General features: G+C 58.3%; 1 protein-coding gene across 1 annotated transcript in view; it reads left to right on the forward strand.

Annotated features, from left to right (window-relative positions):
- LOC140475022 (creatine transporter-like) overlaps nucleotides 1–23,420 on the forward strand; it is a gene marked incomplete at both ends in the record, with an annotated part of 32,696 nt that extends 9,276 nt beyond the window's left edge. Inside the window, 6 exon segments of the mRNA XM_072567745.1 lie at nucleotides 20,177–20,228; nucleotides 20,231–20,310; nucleotides 21,822–21,860; nucleotides 21,862–21,926; nucleotides 22,507–22,634; nucleotides 23,275–23,420. Coding sequence (XP_072423846.1) covers nucleotides 20,177–20,228; nucleotides 20,231–20,310; nucleotides 21,822–21,860; nucleotides 21,862–21,926; nucleotides 22,507–22,634; nucleotides 23,275–23,420 — 510 coding nt within the window.
- Between the last annotated feature and the right edge of the window lie 229 nt (nucleotides 23,421–23,649).

The raw sequence follows: 23,649 nt of genomic DNA on the forward strand, positions 1-23,649 counted from the left end.
CCACTCTACACCGTCCCAATGGACCCCAAACCCCTTCCCCGTTCCCTCCCACTCTACACCGTCCCAATGGTCACAAAACCCCTTCCCGTTCCCTCCCACTCTACACTGTCCCAATGGACCCAAAACCCTTTCCTGTTCACTCCCACTCTACAGCGTCCCAATGGACCCAAACCCCCTTCCTGTTGACTCCCACTCTACGCCTGTCCCAATGGACCCAAAACCCCTTCCTGTTCACTCCCACTCTACACCCGTCCCAATGGACCCAAAACCCCTTCCTGTTAACTCCCACTCTACACTGACCCAATGGACCCAAAACCCTTTCCTGTTCACTCCCACTCTACACCCGTCCCAATGGACCCAAACCCCTTCCCCGTCCACTCCCACTCTACACTATCCCATTGGACCCAAACCCCTTCCTGTTCACTCCCGCTCTACACCGTCCCAATGGACCCAAACCCCTTCCCCGTTCCCTCCCACTCTACTCCGTCTCAATGGACCCAAATCCCTTCCTGTTCACTCCCACTCTACACCGTCCCAATGGACCCAAAACCCCTTCCCCGTTCCCTCCCACTCTACACCGTCCCAATGGACCCAAACCCCTTCCCCATTCAATCCCACTCTACACCGTCCCAATGGACCCAAACCCCTTCCCCGATCCCTCCCACTCTACACCGTCCCAATGGACCCAAACCCCTTCCCGTTCACTCCCACTCGACACCGTCCCAATGGACTCAAACCCCTTCCCGTTCCCTCCCACTCTACACCGTCCCAATGGACCCCAAACCCCTCCCCATTCCCTCCCACTCTACACCGTCCCAATGGACCCCAAACCCCTTCCCCATTCCCTCCCACTCTACACCGTCCCAATGGACCCCAAACCCCTTCCCCATTCCCTCCCACTCTACACCGTCCCAATGGACCCCAAACCCCTTCCCCATTCCCTCCCGCTCTACACCATCCCAATGGACCCCAAACCCCTTCCCCGTTCCCTCCCACTCTACACCGTCCCAATGGACCCCAAACCCCTTCCCGTTCAGTCCAGCTCTACACCGTCCCAATGGACCCCAAATCCCTCCCCGTTCCCTCCCTCTCTACACCGTCCCAATGGACCAAAACCCCTTCCTGTTCACTCCCACTCTACACCGTCCCAATGGACCCCAAACCCCTCCCCGTTCCCTCCCTCTCTACACCGTCCCAATAGACGCAAAACCCCTTCCTGTTCACTCCCACTCTACACTGACCCAATGGACCCAAAACCCTTTCCTGTTCACTCCCACTCTACACCTGTCCCAATGGACCCAAAACCCCTTCCCCGTTCACTCCCACTCTACACTGTCCCAATGGACCCAAAACCCCTTCCCCGTTCCCTCCCACTCTACACTATCCCATTGGACCCAAACCCCTTCCTGTTCACTCCCGCTCTACACCGTCCCAATGGACCCAAACCCCTTCCCCGTTCCCTCCCACTCTACTCCGTCTCAATGGACCCAAATCCCTTCCTGTTCACTCCCACTCTACACCGTCCCAATGGACCCAAAACCCCTTCCCCGTTCCCTCCCACTCTACACCGTCCCAATGGACCCAAACCCCTTCCCCATTCAATCCCACTCTACACCGTCCCAATGGACCCAAACCCCTTCCCCGATCCCTCCCACTCTACACCGTCCCAATGGACCCAAACCCCTTCCCGTTCACTCCCACTCGACACCGTCCCAATGGACTCAAACCCCTTCCCGTTCCCTCCCACTCTACACGGTCCCAATGGACCCCAAACCCCTCCCCATTCCCTCCCACTCTACACCGTCCCAATGGACCCCAAACCCCTTCCCCATTCCCTCCCACTCTACACCGTCCCAATGGACCCCAAACCCCTTCCCCATTCCCTCCCACTCTACACCGTCCCAATGGACCCCAAACCCCTTCCCCATTCCCTCCCGCTCTACACCGTCCCAATGGACCCCAAACCCCTTCCCCGTACCCTCCCACTCTACACCGTCCCAATGGACCCCAAACCCCTTCCCGTTCAGTCCAGCTCTACACCGTCCCAATGGACCCCAAATCCCTCCCCGTTCCCTCCCTCTCTACACCGTCCCAATGGACCAAAACCCCTTCCTGTTCACTCCCACTCTACACCGTCCCAATGGACCCCAAACCCCTCCCCGTTCCCTCCCTCTCTACACCGTCCCAATAGACGCAAAACCCCTTCCTGTTCACTCCCACTCTACACTGACCCAATGGACCCAAAACCCTTTCCTGTTCACTCCCACTCTACACCCGTCCCAATGGACCCAAAACCCCTTCCCCGTTCACTCCCACTCTACACTGTCCCAATGGACCCAAAACCCCTTCCCCGTTCCCTCCCACTCTACACCGTCCCAATGGACCCCAAACCCCTTCCCCGTTCACTCCCGCTCTACACCGTCCCAATGGACACAAAACCCCTTCCTGTTCACTCCCACTCTACACCGTCCCAATGGACCCAAACCCCTTCCCGTTCCCTCCCGCTCTACACCATCCCAATGGACCCAAAACCCCTTCCTGTTCACTCCCACTCTACACCGTCCCAATGGACCCAAACCCCTTCCTGTTCACTCCCACTCTACACCGTCCCAATGGACCCAAAATCCCGTCCTCTTCACGCCCGCTCTACACCGTCCCAATGGACCCAAACCCCTTCCCCGTTCAATCCCACTCTACACTGTCCCAATGGACCCAAATCCCGTCCTGTTCACTCCCGCTCTACACCGTCCCAATGGACCCAAACCCCTTCCCCGTTCAATCCCACTCTACACTGTCCCAATGGACCCAAATCCCGTCCTGTTCACTCCCACTCTACACCGTCCCAATGGACCCAAAACCCCTTCCTGTTCACTCCCAATCTACGCCCGTCCCAATGGACCCAAAACCCCTTCCTGTTCACTCCCACTCTACACCCGTCCCAATGGACCCAAAACCCCTTCCTGTTCACTCCCACTCTACACCCGTCCCAATGGACCCAAAACCCCTTCCTGTTCACTCCCACTCTACACCCGTCCCAATGGACCCAAAACCCCTTCCTGTTCACTCCCACTCTACACCCGTCCCAATGGACCCAAAACCCCTTCCTGTTCACTCCCACTCTACGCCCGTCCCAATGGACCCAAAACCCCTTCCTGTTCACTCCCACTCTACGCCCGTCCCAATGGACCCAAAACCCCTTCCTGTTCACTCCCACTCTACACCCGTCCCAATGGACTCAAAACCCCTTCCTGTTCCCTCCCACTCTACACCGTCCCAATGGACCCAAAACCCCTTCCTGTTCACTCCCACTCTACACCGTCCCAATGGACCCAAACCCCTTCTCCGTTCACTCCCACTCTACACCGTCCCAATGGACCCCAAACCCCTTCCCCGTTCAGTCTCACTCCACACTGTCCCAATGGACCCCAAACCCCTTCCCCGTTCACTCCCACTCTACACCGTCCCAATGGACCCAAAACCCCTTCCTGTTCACTCCCACTCTACACCGTCCCAATGGACCCAAACCCCTTCCCGTTCCCTCCCGCTCTACACCATCCCAATCGACCCAAAACCCCTTCCTGTTCACTCCCACTCTACACCGTCCCAATGGACCCAAACCCCTTCCTGTTCACTCCCACTCTACACCGTCCCAATGGACCCAAAATCCCGTCCTGTTCACTCCCGCTCTACACCGTCCCAATGGACCCAAACCCCTTCCCCGTTCAATCCCACTCTACACTGTCCCAATGGACCCAAATCCCGTCCTGTTCACTCCCGCTCTACACCGTCCCAATGGACCCAAACCCCTTCCCCATCCACTCGCGCTCTACACCGTCCCAATGGACCCAAACCCCTTCCCCGTTCAATCCCACTCTACACTGTCCCAATGGACCCAAACCCCTTCCCGTTCCCTCCCGCTCTACACCATCCCAATGGACCCAAAACCCCTTCCTGTTCACTCCCACTCTACACCGTCCCAATGGACCCAAACCCCTTCCTGTTCACTCCCACTCTACACCGTCCCAATGGACCCAAAATCCCGTCCTGTTCACGCCCGCTCTACACCGTCCCAATGGACCCAAACCCCTTCCTGTTCACTCCCACTCTACACCCGTCCCAATGGACCCAAAACCCCTTCCTGTTCACTCCCACTCTACACCCGTCCCAATGGACCCAAAACCCCTTCCTGTTCACTCCCACTCTACACCCGTCCCAATGGACCCAAAACCCCTTCCTGTTCACTCCCACTCTACACCATCCCAATGGACCCAAAACCCCTTCCCCGTCCACTCCCACTCCACACTGTCCCAATGGACCCCAAACCCGTTCCCTGTTCATTCCCACTCTACACTGTCCCAATGGACCCAAACCCCTTCCCCGTTCCCTCCCGCTCTACACTGTCCCAATGGACCCAAACCCCTTCCCGTTCACTCCCGCTCTACACCGTCCCAATGGACCCAAAACCCCTTCCTGTTCACTCCCACTCTACACCCGTCCCAATGGACCCAAAACCCCTTCCCCGTCCACTCCCACTCCACACTGTCCCAATGGACCCAAAACCCCTTCCCGTTCCCTCCCACTCTGCACTGTCCCAATGGACCCAAACCCTTTCCTGTTCACTCCCACTCTACACCGACCCAATGGACCCAAACCCCTTCCCCATCCACTCCCACTCCACACTGTCCCAATGGACCCAAAACCCCTTCCTGTTCCCTCCCACTCTACACCGTCCCAATGGACCCAAAACCCCTTCCTGTTCACTCCCACTCTACACCGTCCCAATGGACCCAAACCCCTTCTCCGTTCACTCCCACTCTACACCGTCCCAATGGACCCCAAACCCCTTCCCCGTTCAGTCTCACTCCACACTGTCCCAATGGACCCCAAACCCCTTCCCCGTTCACTCCCACTCTACACCGTCCCAATGGACCCAAAACCCCTTCCTGTTCACTCCCACTCTACACCGTCCCAATGGACCCAAACCCCTTCCCGTTCCCTCCCGCTCTACACCATCCCAATGGACCCAAAACCCCTTCCTGTTCACTCCCACTCTACACCGTCCCAATGGACCCAAACCCCTTCCTGTTCACTCCCACTCTACACCGTCCCAATGGACCCAAAACCCCTTCCTGTTCACTCCCACTCTACACCCGTCCCAATGGACCCAAAACCCCTTCCCCGTCCACTCCCACTCCACACTGTCCCAATGGACCCAAAACCCCTTCCCGTTCCCTCCCACTCTACACTGTCCCAATGGACCCAAACCCTTTCCTGTTCACTCCCACTCTACACCGACCCAATGGACCCAAACCCCTTCCCCATCCACTCCCACTCCACACTGTCCCAATGGACCCAAAACCCCTTCCTGTTCCCTCCCACTCTACACCATCCCAATGGACCCAAAACCCCTTCCTGTTCACTCCCACTCTACACCGTCCCAATGGACCCAAACCCCTTCTCCGTTCACTCCCACTCTACACCGTCCCAATGGACCCCAAACCCCTTCCCCGTTCAGTCTCACTCCACACTGTCCCAATGGACCCCAAACCCCTTCCCCGTTCACTCCCACTCTACACCGTCCCAATGGACCCAAAACCCCTTCCTGTTCACTCCCACTCTACACCGTCCCAATGGACCCAAACCCCTTCCCGTTCCCTCCCGCTCTACACCATCCCAATGGACCCAAAACCCCTTCCTGTTCACTCCCACTCTACACCGTCCCAATGGACCCAAACCCCTTCCTGTTCACTCCCACTCTACACCGTCCCAATGGACCCAAAATCCCGTCCTGTTCACTCCCGCTCTACACCGTCCCAATGGACCCAAACCCCTTCCCCGTTCAATCCCACTCTACACTGTCCCAATGGACCCAAATCCCGTCCTGTTCACTCCCGCTCTACACCGTCCCAATGGACCCAAACCCCTTCCCCATCCACTCCCGCTCTACACCGTCCCAATGGACCCAAACCCCTTCCCCGTTCAATCCCACTCTACACTGTCCCAATGGACCCAAACCCCTTCCCGTTCCCTCCCGCTCTACACCATCCCAATGGACCCAAAACCCCTTCCTGTTCACTCCCACTCTACACCGTCCCAATGGACCCAAACCCCTTCCTGTTCACTCCCACTCTACACCGTCCCAATGGACCCAAAATCCCGTCCTGTTCACGCCCGCTCTACACCGTCCCAATGGACCCAAACCCCTTCCCCGTTCAATCCCACTCTACACTGTCCCAATGGACCCAAATCCCGTCCTGTTCACTCCCGCTCTACACCGTCCCAATGGACCCAAACCCCTTCCCCATCCACTCCCGCTCTACACCGTCCCAATGGACCCAAAACCCATTCCTGTTCACTCCCAATCTACGCCCGTCCCAATGGACCCAAAACCCCTTCCTCTTCACTCCCACTCTACACCCGTCCCAATGGACCCAAAACCCCTTCCTGTTCACTCCCACTCTACACCCGTCCCAATGGACCCAAAACCCCTTCCTGTTCACTCCCACTCTACACCCGTCCCAATGGACCCAAAACCCCTTCCTGTTCACTCCCACTCTACACCCGTCCCAATGGACCCAAAACCCCTTCCTGTTCACTCCCACTCTACACCCGTCCCAATGGACCCAAAACCCCTTCCTGTTCACTCCCACTCTACGCCCGTCCCAATGGACCCAAAAGCCCTTCCTGTTCACTCCCACTCTACACCCGTCCCAATGGACCCAAAACCCCTTCCTGTTCACTCCCACTCTACACCCGTCCCAATGGACCCAAAACCCCTTCCTGTTCACTCCCACTCTACACCCGTCCCAATGGACCCAAAACCCCTTCCTGTTCACTCCCACTCTACACCATCCCAATGGACCCAAAACCCCTTCCCCGTCCACTCCCACTCCACACTGTCCCAATGGACCCCAAACCCGTTCCCTGTTCATTCCCACTCTACACTGTCCCAATGGACCCAAACCCCTTCCCCGTTCCCTCCCGCTCTACACTGTCCCAATGGACCCAAACCCCTTCCCGTTCACTCCCGCTCTACACCGTCCCAATGGACCCAAAACCCCTTCCTGTTCACTACCACTCTACACCCGTCCCAATGGACCCAAAACCCCTTCCCCGTCCACTCCCACTCCACACTGTCCCAATGGACCCAAAACCCCTTCCCGTTCCCTCCCACTCTACACTGTCCCAATGGACCCAAACCCTTTCCTGTTCACTCCCACTCTACACCGACCCAATGGACCCAAACCCCTTCCCCATCCACTCCCACTCCACACTGTTCCAATGGACCCAAAACCCCTTCCTGTTCCCTCCCACTCTACACCGTCCCAATGGACCCAAAACCCCTTCCTGTTCACTCCCACTCTACACCGTCCCAATGGACCCAAACCCCTTCTCCGTTCACTCCCACTCTACACCGTCCCAATGGACCCCAAACCCCTTCCCCGTTCAGTCTCACTCCACACTGTCCCAATGGACCCCAAACCCCTTCCCCGTTCACTCCCACTCTACACCGTCCCAATGGACCCAAAACCCCTTCCTGTTCACTCCCACTCTACACCGTCCCAATGGACCCAAACCCCTTCCCGTTCCCTCCCGCTCTACACCATCCCAATCGACCCAAAACCCCTTCCTGTTCACTCCCACTCTACACCGTCCCAATGGACCCAAACCCCTTCCTGTTCACTCCCACTCTACACCGTCCCAATGGACCCAAAATCCCGTCCTGTTCACTCCCGCTCTACACCGTCCCAATGGACCCAAACCCCTTCCCCGTTCAATCCCACTCTACACTGTCCCAATGGACCCAAATCCCGTCCTGTTCACTCCCGCTCTACACCGTCCCAATGGACCCAAACCCCTTCCCCATCCACTCCCACTCTACACCGTCCCAATGGACCCAAAACCCCTTCCTGTTCACTCCCACTCTACGCCCGTCCCAATGGACCCAAAACCCCTTCCTGTTCACTCCCACTCTACACCCGTCCCAATGGACCCAAAACCCCTTCCTGTTCACTCCCACTCTACACCCGTCCCAATGGACCCAAAACCCCTTCCTGTTCACTCCCACTCTACACCCGTCCCAATGGACCCAAAACCCCTTCCTGTTCACTCCCACTCTACACCCGTCCCAATGGACCCAAAACCCCTTCCTGTTCACTCCCACTCTACACCCGTCCCAATGGACCCAAAACCCCTTCCTGTTCACTCCCACTCTACGCCCGTCCCAATGGACCCAAAACCCCTTCCTGTTCCCTCCCACTCTACACCGTCCCAATGGACCCAAAACCCCTTCCTGTTCACTCCCACTCTACACCGTCCCAATGGACCCAAACCCCTTCTCCGTTCACTCCCACTCTACACCGTCCCAATGGACCCCAAACCCCTTCCCCGTTCAGTCTCACTCCACACTGTCCCAATGGACCCCAAACCCCTTCCCCGTTCACTCCCACTCTACACCGTCCCAATGGACCCAAAACCCCTTCCTGTTCACTCCCACTCTACACCGTCCCAATGGACCCAAACCCCTTCCCGTTCCCTCCCGCTCTACACCATCCCAATCGACCCAAAACCCCTTCCTGTTCACTCCCACTCTACACCGTCCCAATGGACCCAAACCCCTTCCTGTTCACTCCCACTCTACACCGTCCCAATGGACCCAAAATCCCGTCCTGTTCACTCCCGCTCTACACCGTCCCAATGGACCCAAACCCCTTCCCCGTTCAATCCCACTCTACACTGTCCCAATGGACCCAAATCCCGTCCTGTTCACTCCCGCTCTACACCGTCCCAATGGACCCAAACCCCTTCCCCATCCACTCGCGCTCTACACCGTCCCAATGGACCCAAACCCCTTCCCCGTTCAATCCCACTCTACACTGTCCCAATGGACCCAAACCCCTTCCCGTTCCCTCCCGCTCTACACCATCCCAATGGACCCAAAACCCCTTCCTGTTCACTCCCACTCTACACCGTCCCAATGGACCCAAACCCCTTCCTGTTCACTCCCACTCTACACCGTCCCAATGGACCCAAAATCCCGTCCTGTTCACGCCCGCTCTACACCGTCCCAATGGACCCAAACCCCTTCCTGTTCACTCCCACTCTACACCCGTCCCAATGGACCCAAAACCCCTTCCTGTTCACTCCCACTCTACACCCGTCCCAATGGACCCAAAACCCCTTCCTGTTCACTCCCACTCTACACCCGTCCCAATGGACCCAAAACCCCTTCCTGTTCACTCCCACTCTACACCATCCCAATGGACCCAAAACCCCTTCCCCGTCCACTCCCACTCCACACTGTCCCAATGGACCCCAAACCCGTTCCCTGTTCATTCCCACTCTACACTGTCCCAATGGACCCAAACCCCTTCCCCGTTCCCTCCCGCTCTACACTGTCCCAATGGACCCAAACCCCTTCCCGTTCACTCCCGCTCTACACCGTCCCAATGGACCCAAAACCCCTTCCTGTTCACTCCCACTCTACACCCGTCCCAATGGACCCAAAACCCCTTCCCCGTCCACTCCCACTCCACACTGTCCCAATGGACACAAAACCCCTTCCCGTTCCCTCCCACTCTACACTGTCCCAATGGACCCAAACCCTTTCCTGTTCACTCCCACTCTACACCGACCCAATGGACCCAAACCCCTTCCCCATCCACTCCCACTCCACACTGTCCCAATGGACCCAAAACCCCTTCCTGTTCCCTCCCACTCTACACCGTCCCAATGGACCCAAAACCCCTTCCTGTTCACTCCCACACTACACCGTCCCAATGGACCCAAACCCCTTCTCCGTTCACTCCCACTCTACACCGTCCCAATGGACCCCAAACCCCTTCCCCGTTCAGTCTCACTCCACACTGTCCCAATGGACCCCAAACCCCTTCCCCGTTCACTCCCACTCTACACCGTCCCAATGGACCCAAAACCCCTTCCTGTTCACTCCCACTCTACACCGTCCCAATGGACCCAAACCCCTTCCCGTTCCCTCCCGCTCTACACCATCCCAATGGACCCAAAACCCCTTCCTGTTCACTCCCACTCTACACCGTCCCAATGGACCCAAACCCCTTCCTGTTCACTCCCACTCTACACCGTCCCAATGGACCCAAAACCCCTTCCTGTTCACTCCCACTCTACACCCGTCCCAATGGACCCAAAACCCCTTCCCCGTCCACTCCCACTCCACACTGTCCCAATGGACCCAAAACCCCTTCCCGTTCCCTCCCACTCTACACTGTCCCAATGGACCCAAACCCTTTCCTGTTCACTCCCACTCTACACCGACCCAATGGACCCAAACCCCTTCCCCATCCACTCCCACTCCACACTGTCCCAATGGACCCAAAACCCCTTCCTGTTCCCTCCCACTCTACACCATCCCAATGGACCCAAAACCCCTTCCTGTTCACTCCCACTCTACACCGTCCCAATGGACCCAAACCCCTTCTCCGTTCACTCCCACTCTACACCGTCCCAATGGACCCCAAACCCCTTCCCCGTTCAGTCTCACTCCACACTGTCCCAATGGACCCCAAACCCCTTCCCCGTTCACTCCCACTCTACACCGTCCCAATGGACCCAAAACCCCTTCCTGTTCACTCCCACTCTACACCGTCCCAATGGACCCAAACCCCTTCCCGTTCCCTCCCGCTCTACACCATCCCAATGGACCCAAAACCCCTTCCTGTTCACTCCCACTCTACACCGTCCCAATGGACCCAAACCCCTTCCTGTTCACTCCCACTCTACACCGTCCCAATGGACCCAAAATCCCGTCCTGTTCACTCCCGCTCTACACCGTCCCAATGGACCCAAACCCCTTCCCCGTTCAATCCCACTCTACACTGTCCCAATGGACCCAAATCCCGTCCTGTTCACTCCCGCTCTACACCGTCCCAATGGACCCAAACCCCTTCCCCATCCACTCCCGCTCTACACCGTCCCAATGGACCCAAACCCCTTCCCCGTTCAATCCCACTCTACACTGTCCCAATGGACCCAAACCCCTTCCCGTTCCCTCCCGCTCTACACCATCCCAATGGACCCAAAACCCCTTCCTGTTCACTCCCACTCTACACCGTCCCAATGGACCCAAACCCCTTCCTGTTCACTCCCACTCTACACCGTCCCAATGGACCCAAAATCCCGTCCTGTTCACGCCCGCTCTACACCGTCCCAATGGACCCAAACCCCTTCCCCGTTCAATCCCACTCTACACTGTCCCAATGGACCCAAATCCCGTCCTGTTCATTCCCGCTCTACACCGTCCCAATGGACCCAAACCCCTTCCCCATCCACTCCCACTCTACACCGTCCCAATGGACCCAAAACCCCTTCCTGTTCACTCCCAATCTACGCCCGTCCCAATGGACCCAAACCCCTTCTCCGTTCACTCCCACTCTACACCGTCCCAATGGACCCCAAACCCCTTCCCCGTTCAGTCTCACTCCACACTGTCCCAATGGACCCCAAACCCCTTCCCCGTTCACTCCCACTCTACACCGTCCCAATGGACCCAAAACCCCTTCCTGTTCACTCCCACTCTACACCGTCCCAATGGACCCAAACCCCTTCCCGTTCCCTCCCGCTCTACACCATCCCAATCGACCCAAAACCCCTTCCTGTTCACTCCCACTCTACACCGTCCCAATGGACCCAAACCCCTTCCTGTTCACTCCCACTCTACACCGTCCCAATGGACCCAAAATCCCGTCCTGTTCACTCCCGCTCTACACCGTCCCAATGGACCCAAACCCCTTCCCCGTTCAATCCCACTCTACACTGTCCCAATGGACCCAAATCCCGTCCTGTTCACTCCCGCTCTACACCGTCCCAATGGACCCAAACCCCTTCCCCATCCACTCCCACTCTACACCGTCCCAATGGACCCAAAACCCCTTCCTGTTCACTCCCACTCTACGCCCGTCCCAATGGACCCAAAACCCCTTCCTGTTCACTCCCACTCTACACCCGTCCCAATGGACCCAAAACCCCTTCCTGTTCACTCCCACTCTACACCCGTCCCAATGGACCCAAAACCCCTTCCTGTTCACTCCCACTCTACACCCGTCCCAATGGACACAAAACCCCTTCCTGTTCACTCCCACTCTACACCCGTCCCAATGGACCCAAAACCCCTTCCTGTTCACTCCCACTCTACACCGTCCCAATGGACCCAAACCCCTTCTCCGTTCACTCCCACTCTACACCGTCCCAATGGACCCCAAACCCCTTCCCCGTTCAGTCTCACTCCACACTGTCCCAATGGACCCCAAACCCCTTCCCCGTTCACTCCCACTCTACACCGTCCCAATGGACCCAAAACCCCTTCCTGTTCACTCCCACTCTACACCGTCCCAATGGACCCAAACCCCTTCCCGTTCCCTCCCGCTCTACACCATCCCAATCGACCCAAAACCCCTTCCTGTTCACTCCCACTCTACACCGTCCCAATGGACCCAAACCCCTTCCTGTTCACTCCCACTCTACACCGTCCCAATGGACCCAAAATCCCGTCCTGTTCACTCCCGCTCTACACCGTCCCAATGGACCCAAACCCCTTCCCCGTTCAATCCCACTCTACACTGTCCCAATGGACCCAAATCCCGTCCTGTTCACTCCCGCTCTACACCGTCCCAATGGACCCAAACCCCTTCCCCATCCACTCGCGCTCTACACCGTCCCAATGGACCCAAACCCCTTCCCCGTTCAATCCCACTCTACACTGTCCCAATGGACCCAAACCCCTTCCCGTTCCCTCCCGCTCTACACCATCCCAATGGACCCAAAACCCCTTCCTGTTCACTCCCACTCTACACCGTCCCAATGGACCCAAACCCCTTCCTGTTCACTCCCACTCTACACCGTCCCAATGGACCCAAAATCCCGTCCTGTTCACGCCCGCTCTACACCGTCCCAATGGACCCAAACCCCTTCCTGTTCACTCCCACTCTACACCCGTCCCAATGGACCCAAAACCCCTTCCTGTTCACTCCCACTCTACACCCGTCCCAATGGACCCAAAACCCCTTCCTGTTCACTCCCACTCTACACCCGTCCCAATGGACCCAAAACCCCTTCCTGTTCACTCCCACTCTACACCATCCCAATGGACCCAAAACCCCTTCCCCGTCCACTCCCACTCCACACTGTCCCAATGGACCCCAAACCCGTTCCCTGTTCATTCCCACTCTACACTGTCCCAATGGACCCAAACCCCTTCCCCGTTCCCTCCCGCTCTACACTGTCCCAATGGACCCAAACCCCTTCCCGTTCACTCCCGCTCTACACCGTCCCAATGGACCCAAAACCCCTTCCTGTTCACTCCCACTCTACACCCGTCCCAATGGACCCAAAACCCCTTCCCCGTCCACTCCCACTCCACACTGTCCCAATGGACCCAAAACCCCTTCCCGTTCCCTCCCACTCTACACTGTCCCAATGGACCCAAACCCTTTCCTGTTCACTCCCACTCTACACCGACCCAATGGACCCAAACCCCTTCCCCATCCACTCCCACTCCACACTGTCCCAATGGACCCAAAACCCCTTCCTGTTCCCTCCCACTCTACACCGTCCCAATGGACCCAAAACCCCTTCCTGTTCACTCCCACTCTACACCGTCCCAATGGACCCAAACCCCTTCTCCGTTCACTCCCACTCTACACCGTCCCAATGGACCCCAAACCCCTTCCCCGTTCAGTCTCACTCCACACTGTCCCAATGGACCCCAAACCCCTTCCCCGTTCACTCCCACTCTACACCGTCCCAATGGACCCAAAACCCCTTCCTGTTCACTCCCACTCTACACCGTCCCAATGGACCCAAACCCCTTCCCGTTCCCTCCCGCTCTACACCATCCCAATGGACCCAAAACCCCTTCCTGTTCACTCCCACTCTACACCGTCCCAATGGACCCAAACCCCTTCCTGTTCACTCCCACTCTACACCGTCCCAATGGACCCAAAACCCCTTCCTGTTCACTCCCACTCTACACCCGTCCCAATGGACCCAAAACCCCTTCCCCGTCCACTCCCACTCCACACTGTCCCAATGGACCCAAAACCCCTTCCCGTTCCCTCCCACTCTACACTGTCCCAATGGACCCAAACCCTTTCCTGTTCACTCCCACTCTACACCGACCCAATGGACCCAAACCCCTTCCCCATCCACTCCCACTCCACACTGTCCCAATGGACCCAAAACCCCTTCCTGTTCCCTCCCACTCTACACCATCCCAATGGACCCAAAACCCCTTCCTGTTCACTCCCACTCTACACCGTCCCAATGGACCCAAACCCCTTCTCCGTTCACTCCCACTCTACACCGTCCCAATGGACCCCAAACCCCTTCCCCGTTCAGTCTCACTCCACACTGTCCCAATGGACCCCAAACCCCTTCCCCGTTCACTCCCACTCTACACCGTCCCAATGGACCCAAAACCCCTTCCTGTTCACTCCCACTCTACACCGTCCCAATGGACCCAAACCCCTTCCCGTTCCCTCCCGCTCTACACCATCCCAATGGACCCAAAACCCCTTCCTGTTCACTCCCACTCTACACTGTCCCAATGGACCCAAACCCCTTCCTGTTCACTCCCACTCTACACCGTCCCAATGGACCCAAAATCCCGTCCTGTTCACTCCCGCTCTACACCGTCCCAATGGACCCAAACCCCTTCCCCGTTCAATCCCACTCTACACTGTCCCAATGGACCCAAATCCCGTCCTGTTCACTCCCGCTCTACACCGTCCCAATGGACCCAAACCCCTTCCCCATCCACTCCCGCTCTACACCGTCCCAATGGACCCAAACCCCTTCCCCGTTCAATCCCACTCTACACTGTCCCAATGGACCCAAACCCCTTCCCGTTCCCTCCCGCTCTACACCATCCCAATGGACCCAAAACCCCTTCCTGTTCACTCCCACTCTACACCGTCCCAATGGACCCAAACCCCTTCCTGTTCACTCCCACTCTACACCGTCCCAATGGACCCAAAATCCCGTCCTGTTCACGCCCGCTCTACACCGTCCCAATGGACCCAAACCCCTTCCCCGTTCAATCCCACTCTACACTGTCCCAATGGACCCAAATCCCGTCCTGTTCACTCCCGCTCTACACCGTCCCAATGGACCCAAACCCCTTCCCCATCCACTCCCACTCTACACCGTCCCAATGGACCCAAAACCCCTTCCTGTTCACTCCCAATCTACGCCCGTCCCAATGGACCCAAAACCCCTTCCTGTTCACTCCCACTCTACACCCGTCCCAATGGACCCAAAACCCCTTCCTGTTCACTCCCACTCTACACCCGTCCCAATGGACCCAAAACCCCTTCCTGTTCACTCCCACTCTACACCCGTCCCAATGGACCCAAAACCCCTTCCTGTTCACTCCCACTCTACACCCGTCCCAATGGACCCAAAACCCCTTCCTGTTCACTCCCACTCTACACCCGTCCCAATGGACCCAAAACCCCTTCCTGTTCACTCCCACTCTACGCCCGTCCCAATGGACCCAAAAGCCCTTCCTGTTCACTCCCACTCTACACCCGTCCCAATGGACCCAAAACCCCTTCCTGTTCACTCCCACTCTACACCCGTCCCAATGGACCCAAAACCCCTTCCTGTTCACTCCCACTCTACACCCGTCCCAATGGACCCAAAACCCCTTCCTGTTCACTCCCACTCTACACCATCCCAATGGACCCAAAACCCCTTCCCCGTCCACTCCCACTCCACACTGTCCCAATGGACCCCAAACCCGTTCCCTGTTCATTCCCACTCTACACTGTCCCAATGGACCCAAACCCCTTCCCCGTTCCCTCCCGCTCTACACTGTCCCAATGGACCCAAACCCCTTCCCGCTCACTCCCGCTCTACACCGTCCCAATGGACCCAAAACCCCTTCCTGTTCACTACCACTCTACACCCGTCCCAATGGACCCAAAACCCCTTCCCCGTCCACTCCCACTCCACACTGTCCCAATGGACCCAAAACCCCTTCCCGTTCCCTCCCACTCTACACTGTCCCAATGGACCCAAACCCTTTCCTGTTCACTCCCACTCTACACCGACCCAATGGACCCAAACCCCTTCCCCATCCACTCCCACTCCACACTGTTCCAATGGACCCAAAACCCCTTCCTGTTCCCTCCCACTCTACACCGTCCCAATGGACCCAAAACCCCTTCCTGTTCACTCCCACTCTACACCGTCCCAATGGACCCAAACCCCTTCTCCGTTCACTCCCACTCTACACCGTCCCAATGGACCCCAAACCCCTTCCCCGTTCAGTCTCACTCCACACTGTCCCAATGGACCCCAAACCCCTTCCCCGTTCACTCCCACTCTACACCGTCCCAATGGACCCAAAACCCCTTCCTGTTCACTCCCACTCTACACCGTCCCAATGGACCCAAACCCCTTCCCGTTCCCTCCCGCTCTACACCATCCCAATGGACCCAAAACCCCTTCCTGTTCACTCCCACTCTACACCGTCCCAATGGACCCAAACCCCTTCCTGTTCACTCCCACTCTACACCGTCCCAATGGACCCAAAATCCCGTCCTGTTCACTCCCGCTCTACACCGTCCCAATGGACCCAAACCCCTTCCCCGTTCAATCCCACTCTACACTGTCCCAATGGACCCAAATCCCGTCCTGTTCACTCCCGCTCTACACCGTCCCAATGGACCCAAACCCCTTCCCCATCCACTCCCACTCTACACCGTCCCAATGGACCCAAAACCCCTTCCTGTTCACTCCCACTCTACGCCCGTCCCAATGGACCCAAAACCCCTTCCTGTTCACTCCCACTCTACACCCGTCCCAATGGACCCAAAACCCCTTCCTGTTCACTCCCACTCTACACCCGTCCCAATGGACCCAAAACCCCTTCCTGTTCACTCCCACTCTACACCCGTCCCAATGGACCCAAAACCCCTTCCTGTTCACTCCCACTCTACACCCGTCCCAATGGACCCAAAACCCCTTCCTGTTCACTCCCACTCTACACCCGTCCCAATGGACCCAAAACCCCTTCCTGTTCACTCCCACTCTACGCCCGTCCCAATGGACCCAAAACCCCTTCCTGTTCACTCCCACTCTACACCCGTCCCAATGGACCCAAAACCCCTTCCTGTTCACTCCCACTCTACACCGTCCCAATGGACCCAAACCCCTTCCCCGTTCACTCCCACTCTACACCCGTCCCAATGGACCCAAAACACCTTCCCCGTTCACTCCCACTCTACACTGTCCCAATGGACCCAAAACCCCTTCCCCGTTCCCTCCCACTCTACACCGTCCCAATGGACCCCAAACCCCTTCCCCGTTCACTCCCGCTCTACACCGTCCCAATGGACCCAAAACCCTTTCCTGTTCACTCCCGCTCTACACCGTCCCAATGGACCCCAAACCCCTTCCCTGTTCACTCCCACTCTACACTGTCCCAGTGGACCCAAACCCCTTCCCGTTCACTCCCACTCTATACCCGTCCCAATGGACCCCAAACCCCTTCCCTGTTCACTCCCACTCTACACTGTCCCAGTGGACCAAAACCCCTTCCCGTTCACTCCCACTCTACACCGTCCCAATGGACCCAATACCCCTTCCTGTTCACTCCCACTCTACACCCGTCCCAATGGACCCAAAACCCCTTCCCCGTTCACTCCCACTCTACACTGTCCCAATGGACCCAAAACCCCTTCCTGTTCACTCCCGCTCTACACCGTCCCAACGGGCCCAAACCCCTTCCCCGTCCACTCCCACTCCACACTGTCCCAATGGACCCAAAACCCCTTCCCGTTCCCTCCCACTCTACACTGTCCCAATGGACCCAAAACCCTTTCCTGTTCACTCCCACTCTACACCGTCCCAATGGACCCGAAACCCCTTCCTGTTCACTCCCACTCTACACCGTCCCAATGGACCCAAACCCCTTCCCCGTTCAATCCCACTCTACACTGTCTCAATGGACCCAAAACCCCTTCCCCGTCCCCTCCCACTCTACACCGTCCCAATGGACCCAAAACCCCTTCCTGTTCACTCCCACTCTACACCCGTCCCAATGGACCCAAAACCCCTTCCTGTTCACTCCCACACTACACCCGTCCCAATGGACCCAAAACCCCTTCCTGTTCACTCCCACTCTACACCCGTCCCAATGGACCCAAAACCCCTTCCTGTTCACTCCCACTCTACACCCGTCCCAATGGACCCAAAACCCCTTCCTGTTCACTCCCACTCTACACTGTCCCAATGGACCCAAAACCCCGTCCTGTTCACACCCACTCTACACCGTCCCAATGGACCCCAAACCCCTTCCTGTTCACTCCCACTTTACACCGTCCCAATGGACCCAAAACCCCTTCCGGTTCACTCCCGCTCTACACCGTCCCAATGGACCCAAACCCCTTCCCCGTTCACTCCCACTCTACACCGTCCCAATGGACCCAATACCCCTTCCTGTTCACTCCCACTCTACACCCGTCCCAATGGACCCAAACCCCTTCCCCGTTCACTCCAACTCTACACCGTCCCAATGGACCCAAAACCCCTTCCTGTTCACTCCCACTCTACACCGTCCCAATGGACCCAAAACCCCTTCCTGTTCACTCCCACTCTACACCGTCCCAATGGACCCCAAACCCCTTCCCCGTTCACTCTCACTCCACACTGTCCCAATGGACCCCAAACCCCTTCCCCGTTCACTCCCACTCTACACCGTCCCAATGGACCCAAAACCCCTTCCTGTTCACTCCCACTCTACACCGTCCCAATGGACCCCAAACCCCTTCCCCGTTCACTCTCACTCCACACTGTCCCAATGGACCCAAACCCCTTCCCCGTCCACTCCCACTCCACACTGTCCCAATGGACCCAAAACCCCTTCCTGTTCACTCCCACTCTACACTGTCCCAATGGACCCAAAACCCCGTCCTGTTCACACCCACTCTACACCGTCCCAATGGACCCCAAACCCCTTCCTGTTCACTCCCACTTTACACCGTCCCAATGGACCCAAAACCCCTTCCGGTTCACTCCCGCTCTACACCGTCCCAATGGACCCAAACCCCTTCCCCGTTCACTCCCACTCTACACCGTCCCAATGGACCCAATACCCCTTCCTGTTCACTCCCACTCTACACCCGTCCCAATGGACCCAAACCCCTTCCCCGTTCACTCCCACTCTACACCGTCCCAATGGACCCAAAACCCCTTCCTGTTCACTCCCACTCTACACCGTCCCAATGGACCAAAACCCCTTCCTGTTCACTCCCACTCTACACCGTCCCAATGGACCCCAAACCCCTTCCCCGTTCACTCTCACTCCACACTGTCCCAATGGACCCCAAACCCCTTCCCCGTTCACTCCCACTCTACACCGTCCCAATGGACCCAAAACCCCTTCCGGTTCACTCCCACTCTACACCGTCCCAATGGACCCAAACCCCTTCCCCGTTCAATCCCACTCTACACTGTCTCAATGGACCCAAAACCCTTCCCCGTCCCCTCCCACTCTACACCGTCCCAATGGACCCAAAACCCCTTCCTGTTCACTCCCACTCTACACCCGTCCCAATGGACCCAAAACCCCTTCCTGTTCACTCCCACTCTACACCCGTCCCAATGGACCCAAAACCCCTTCCTGTTCACTCCCACTCTACACCCGTCCCAATGGACCCAAAACCCCTTCCTGTTCACTCCCACTCTACACCCCGTCCCAATGGACCCAAAACCCCTTCCTGTTCACTCCCACTCTACACCCGTCCCAATGGACCCAAAACCCCTTCCTGTTCACCTCCACTCTACACCCGTCCCAATGGACCCAAAACCCCTTCCTGTTCACTCCCACTCTACACCCGTCCCAATGGACCCAAAACCCCTTCCCGTTCCCTCCCTCTCTACACCGTCCCAATGGACCCAAACCCCTTCCTGTTGACTCCCACTCTACACCGTCCCAATGGACCCCAAACCCCTTCCTGTTCACCCCCACTCTACCACCGTCCCAATGGACCCCAAACCCCTTTTGCAGACCTCAAACCCACCCTGACTCCGAGACAGCAGCGACTGGTCGACTTGACGGTGTGTGAGGGCTGGGCGCAGGCCAGCGTGCGACGTCTTCAGTGGGCAAATAGCTGACCGGGCCGCTCTCGCCCTGCAGGTTGTCTACTTCACGGCCACATTCCCGTACGTCATCCTGGTCATCCTGCTCGTGAGGGCGTCACGCTCCCGGGATCCGTACAGGGCATCGTCTACTACCTCCGACCGGATTGGACAAAGTTGGGCAGAGCGCAGGTAAATGGGCCGAATGGCGGCACGGGTCGGCCTGGGCTAGGCCCCTGGAAATTCCTTCAGGTGGAGGGTAGAGGGTAGGCGTTCCATCATGCGGCCTCTGGAGACCTTTTGGCCGAAAGCTGGCCAACAGCCCACATGGCGGCCATTTTGGATCCAGCATGGAGCCTCCCACAGCAGCGTTGGACCCACGCTCAAACTCTAACCCACTTGTTTGCCTCTCTAAAGAGAGAATGCACCCCCAGCATCACCCAGTCGGCATGGAAACAGACCCTTCAGCCCAGCTCGTCCCCCGATACCCTAACCTAACCCAGTCCCCTGTTCGCCAGCACTTGGCCCATCTCCCCCTAAACCCTTCCTATCCATGTCCCCCCCCCCCCCCCATCCTTTTAAATGTTATCATTGTACCAGTCCCCACCACTTCCTCTGGCAGCTCGTTCCACACACGCACCACCCTCTGGGGGGAAAAAGTTACCCCTTGGGTCCCTTCCCCCCCCTCTCACCTTAAAGCCTACACCCCTCTAGTTCTGGGCTCCCCCACCCCAGGGGGAAAAGACCTTGTCTATTTACCCTATCCATGCCCCCCCCCCATGATTTATAACCCTCTTATAAGGTCACCCCTCAGCCTCCGACGCTCCGGGGAAAACAGCCCCAGCCTGTCCAGCCTCTCCCTGTAACTCATACCTGAACCCTTTCCCAACATCCTTCCTGTAGCGGGGAGACCAGAATCGAATGCAGTATTCCCAAAGCGGCAACATGACCTCCCGGCTCCTGGATTCAATGCACAAGCGCTGCTCTGTCAGTGCTAACCCTCCCACAGCACCCACTCCCTCAGCACTGACCCTCCCTCAGCACTGACCCTCCCACAGCACCCACTCCCCTCAGCACTGACCATCGCCACAGCACCCGCTCCCTCAGCACTGACCCTCCCTCAGCCCCGCACTCCCTCAGCACTGACCCTCCCTCAGCACTGACCCTCCCTCAGCCCCCACTCCCTCAGCACTGACCCTCCCACAGCGCCCGCTCCCTCAGCACTGACCCTCCCACAGCACCTGCTCCCTCAGCACTGACCCTCCCACAGCACCCGCTCCCTCAGCACTGACCCTCCCTCAGCACTGACCCTCCCACAGCGCCCGCTCTCCATCAGCACTGACCCTCCCACAGCCCCCACTCCTCAGCACTGACCCTCCCACAGCCCCACTCCCTCAACACTGACCCTCCCACAGCACCCACTCCCTCAGCACTGACCCTCCCACAGCACTGACCCTCCCACAGCGCCCGCTCCCTCAGCACTGACCCTCCCTCAGCACTGACCCTCCCTCAGCACTGACCCTCCCATAGCACCCACTCTCGGCCTTTGTCGTGAGGGGAACGGTGGCGGTGGGGTGGGGCGAAGATGGTATGCCGGCGGCGCGGGGGGGGGTGCGGGTGGTGGCGTGGGGTGGGGTGGGGAGCTTGTTTGACCGCGGTGGACCAATTGCCAACTTTGTGTGGTGATTTCCCCCCCTCCCCAGGTGTGGATAGACGCTGGCACTCAGATATTCTTCTCGTACGGCCATTGGGCTCGGGGCCCTCACAGCTCTGGGCAGTTACAACCAGTTCAAGAACGATTGCTACAAGTAAGGGGAGGGGGGGTGGGGAGGGGGTGGGGTGTGGGGGGTGAGGGGGTGGGGAGGGGGGGAGGTAGAGGGGAGGGGTTTGGGGGGAGAGGGGGAGGGGGTGGGAAGGGAGGGGGAGGGAGGCGGGGAGGCGGAGTGGCGGGGGATGGGGAGGGGGTATTTGCGGCAGGAGGGAGGGCACTGAGCCTTGGTGGAAGGCAAGGGCACCGCAGGCTGGGCCGCTGCCTGCTGTTCGCCCAGGTGAGGCAATCGTAGAACACCGCCCCCCCCACCCCCCCCCCCCCCCCACCGCCAGCCATGTGTGTCGCCCCACTCCGCCCATCACTTTGTGTGTCTCAATGTCCCAGGGAGTGGGGGGACAGTGTAGAGGGAGCTTTCCCGTGTATCTAACCCCCTGTCCCTGGGAGTGGGGGGACAGTGTAGAGGGAGGCTTTACTCTGTATCTAACCCCCTGTCCCTGGGAGTGGGGGGACAGTGTAGAGGGATCTTTACTCTGTATCTAACCCCCTGTCCCTGGGAGTGGGGGACGGTGTCGAGGGAGCTTTCCCCTGTATCTAACCCCGTGCTGGTTCTCTCTCAGGGATGCCTACATCTTGTCGTTGGTGAACAGTGGAACTAGCTTCTTCGCTGGATTTGTTGTCTTCTCCATCTTGGGTTTTATGGCTCAGGAAAGGGGCGTCGATATTTCTGAGGTGGCGAGACAGGTCAGTGGGCCCGTCGCCATGACAATAGTTGCCATGGCGGCTCCTTCTACTGTGCGGGGCTGAATGGCCTCCTGTTCCTGTGTAACAGGCCTGGTGGAGGGGCTGAATGGCCTCCTGTTCCTGTGTAACAGGCTGGCAGGGGGAGTGTTTTGCGTCCAACGACAGTAATTTCCCCCGACCTCCGTCCCCTCAACGCCCCTCCCCCTCTCCTCTGCGAACAAATGTTTCGGAGGGAGGGAAGAGCGACCTTCTCGGACAGGCCCAGGCCTAAGGCCTACGATGCCAGGCTCCTAGCGGTGGGTCTCTTCACGTCCAGAGACATCAGCTCGAAGGCCCCATCTCCCGGGCCTAGTCCAGGCCTGGCCAGCCTCAGTCTCCTACGGTTACCGGGCGCCATACCAACCACCCCAAGGAGTTGATTCACGCCGCTTGCCGTTGGCTGGCTTCGTGCGCCGCCATCATTGTTGTCCACCGCCTGTTGTTCCTGCGGGTCAGGGCTCTTTGCGGGATGCGCTCGCCGGTCTGTTTAACGCCCGGGGGTGGGGGGAGCCTTCCTATGCCCCTCCCCAGCATTTGCCTAAATGCCGTCTCTCTCTCTCATGTCTGCTTCCCCCTCTGCCCGCTCCCCCCCCCATTCTCCGCAGGCCCCGGCCTGGCCTTCATCGCCTACCCAAAAGCTGTGTCTCTCATGCCTGTCCCCCAGGTGTGGGCTGCGCTGTTCTTCATCATGCTGCTGCTCCTGGGCCTGGGAAGCCAGGTAAGGCCTAAGTGGAGGCTTTCACGTTTGGCGGTGGGGTGGGGAGGTGGAGTGTGGGTGGGGGTGCGAGTGGGTGCAGTGTTAGGCCGGTGGGGTGAGGGACTTAGGCCGGACCTGAGATCGTTTGGGAAGTGGGGGAACGGGCCGGAGTGACGAGGGCCTACGTCACCAGGTCTCAGTTCTTCCAGCCGCTCCCACCGTGACGGCAAGGTGCTGGGCGCGAGGCCTTTCAACTTAGGCCGAGAGCTGGGTTTGGCAATTC

Source organism: Chiloscyllium punctatum, unplaced genomic scaffold, assembly GCF_047496795.1.
Source record: "Chiloscyllium punctatum isolate Juve2018m unplaced genomic scaffold, sChiPun1.3 scaffold_1331, whole genome shotgun sequence".
Classification (NCBI taxonomy): Eukaryota; Metazoa; Chordata; class Chondrichthyes; order Orectolobiformes; family Hemiscylliidae; genus Chiloscyllium; species Chiloscyllium punctatum.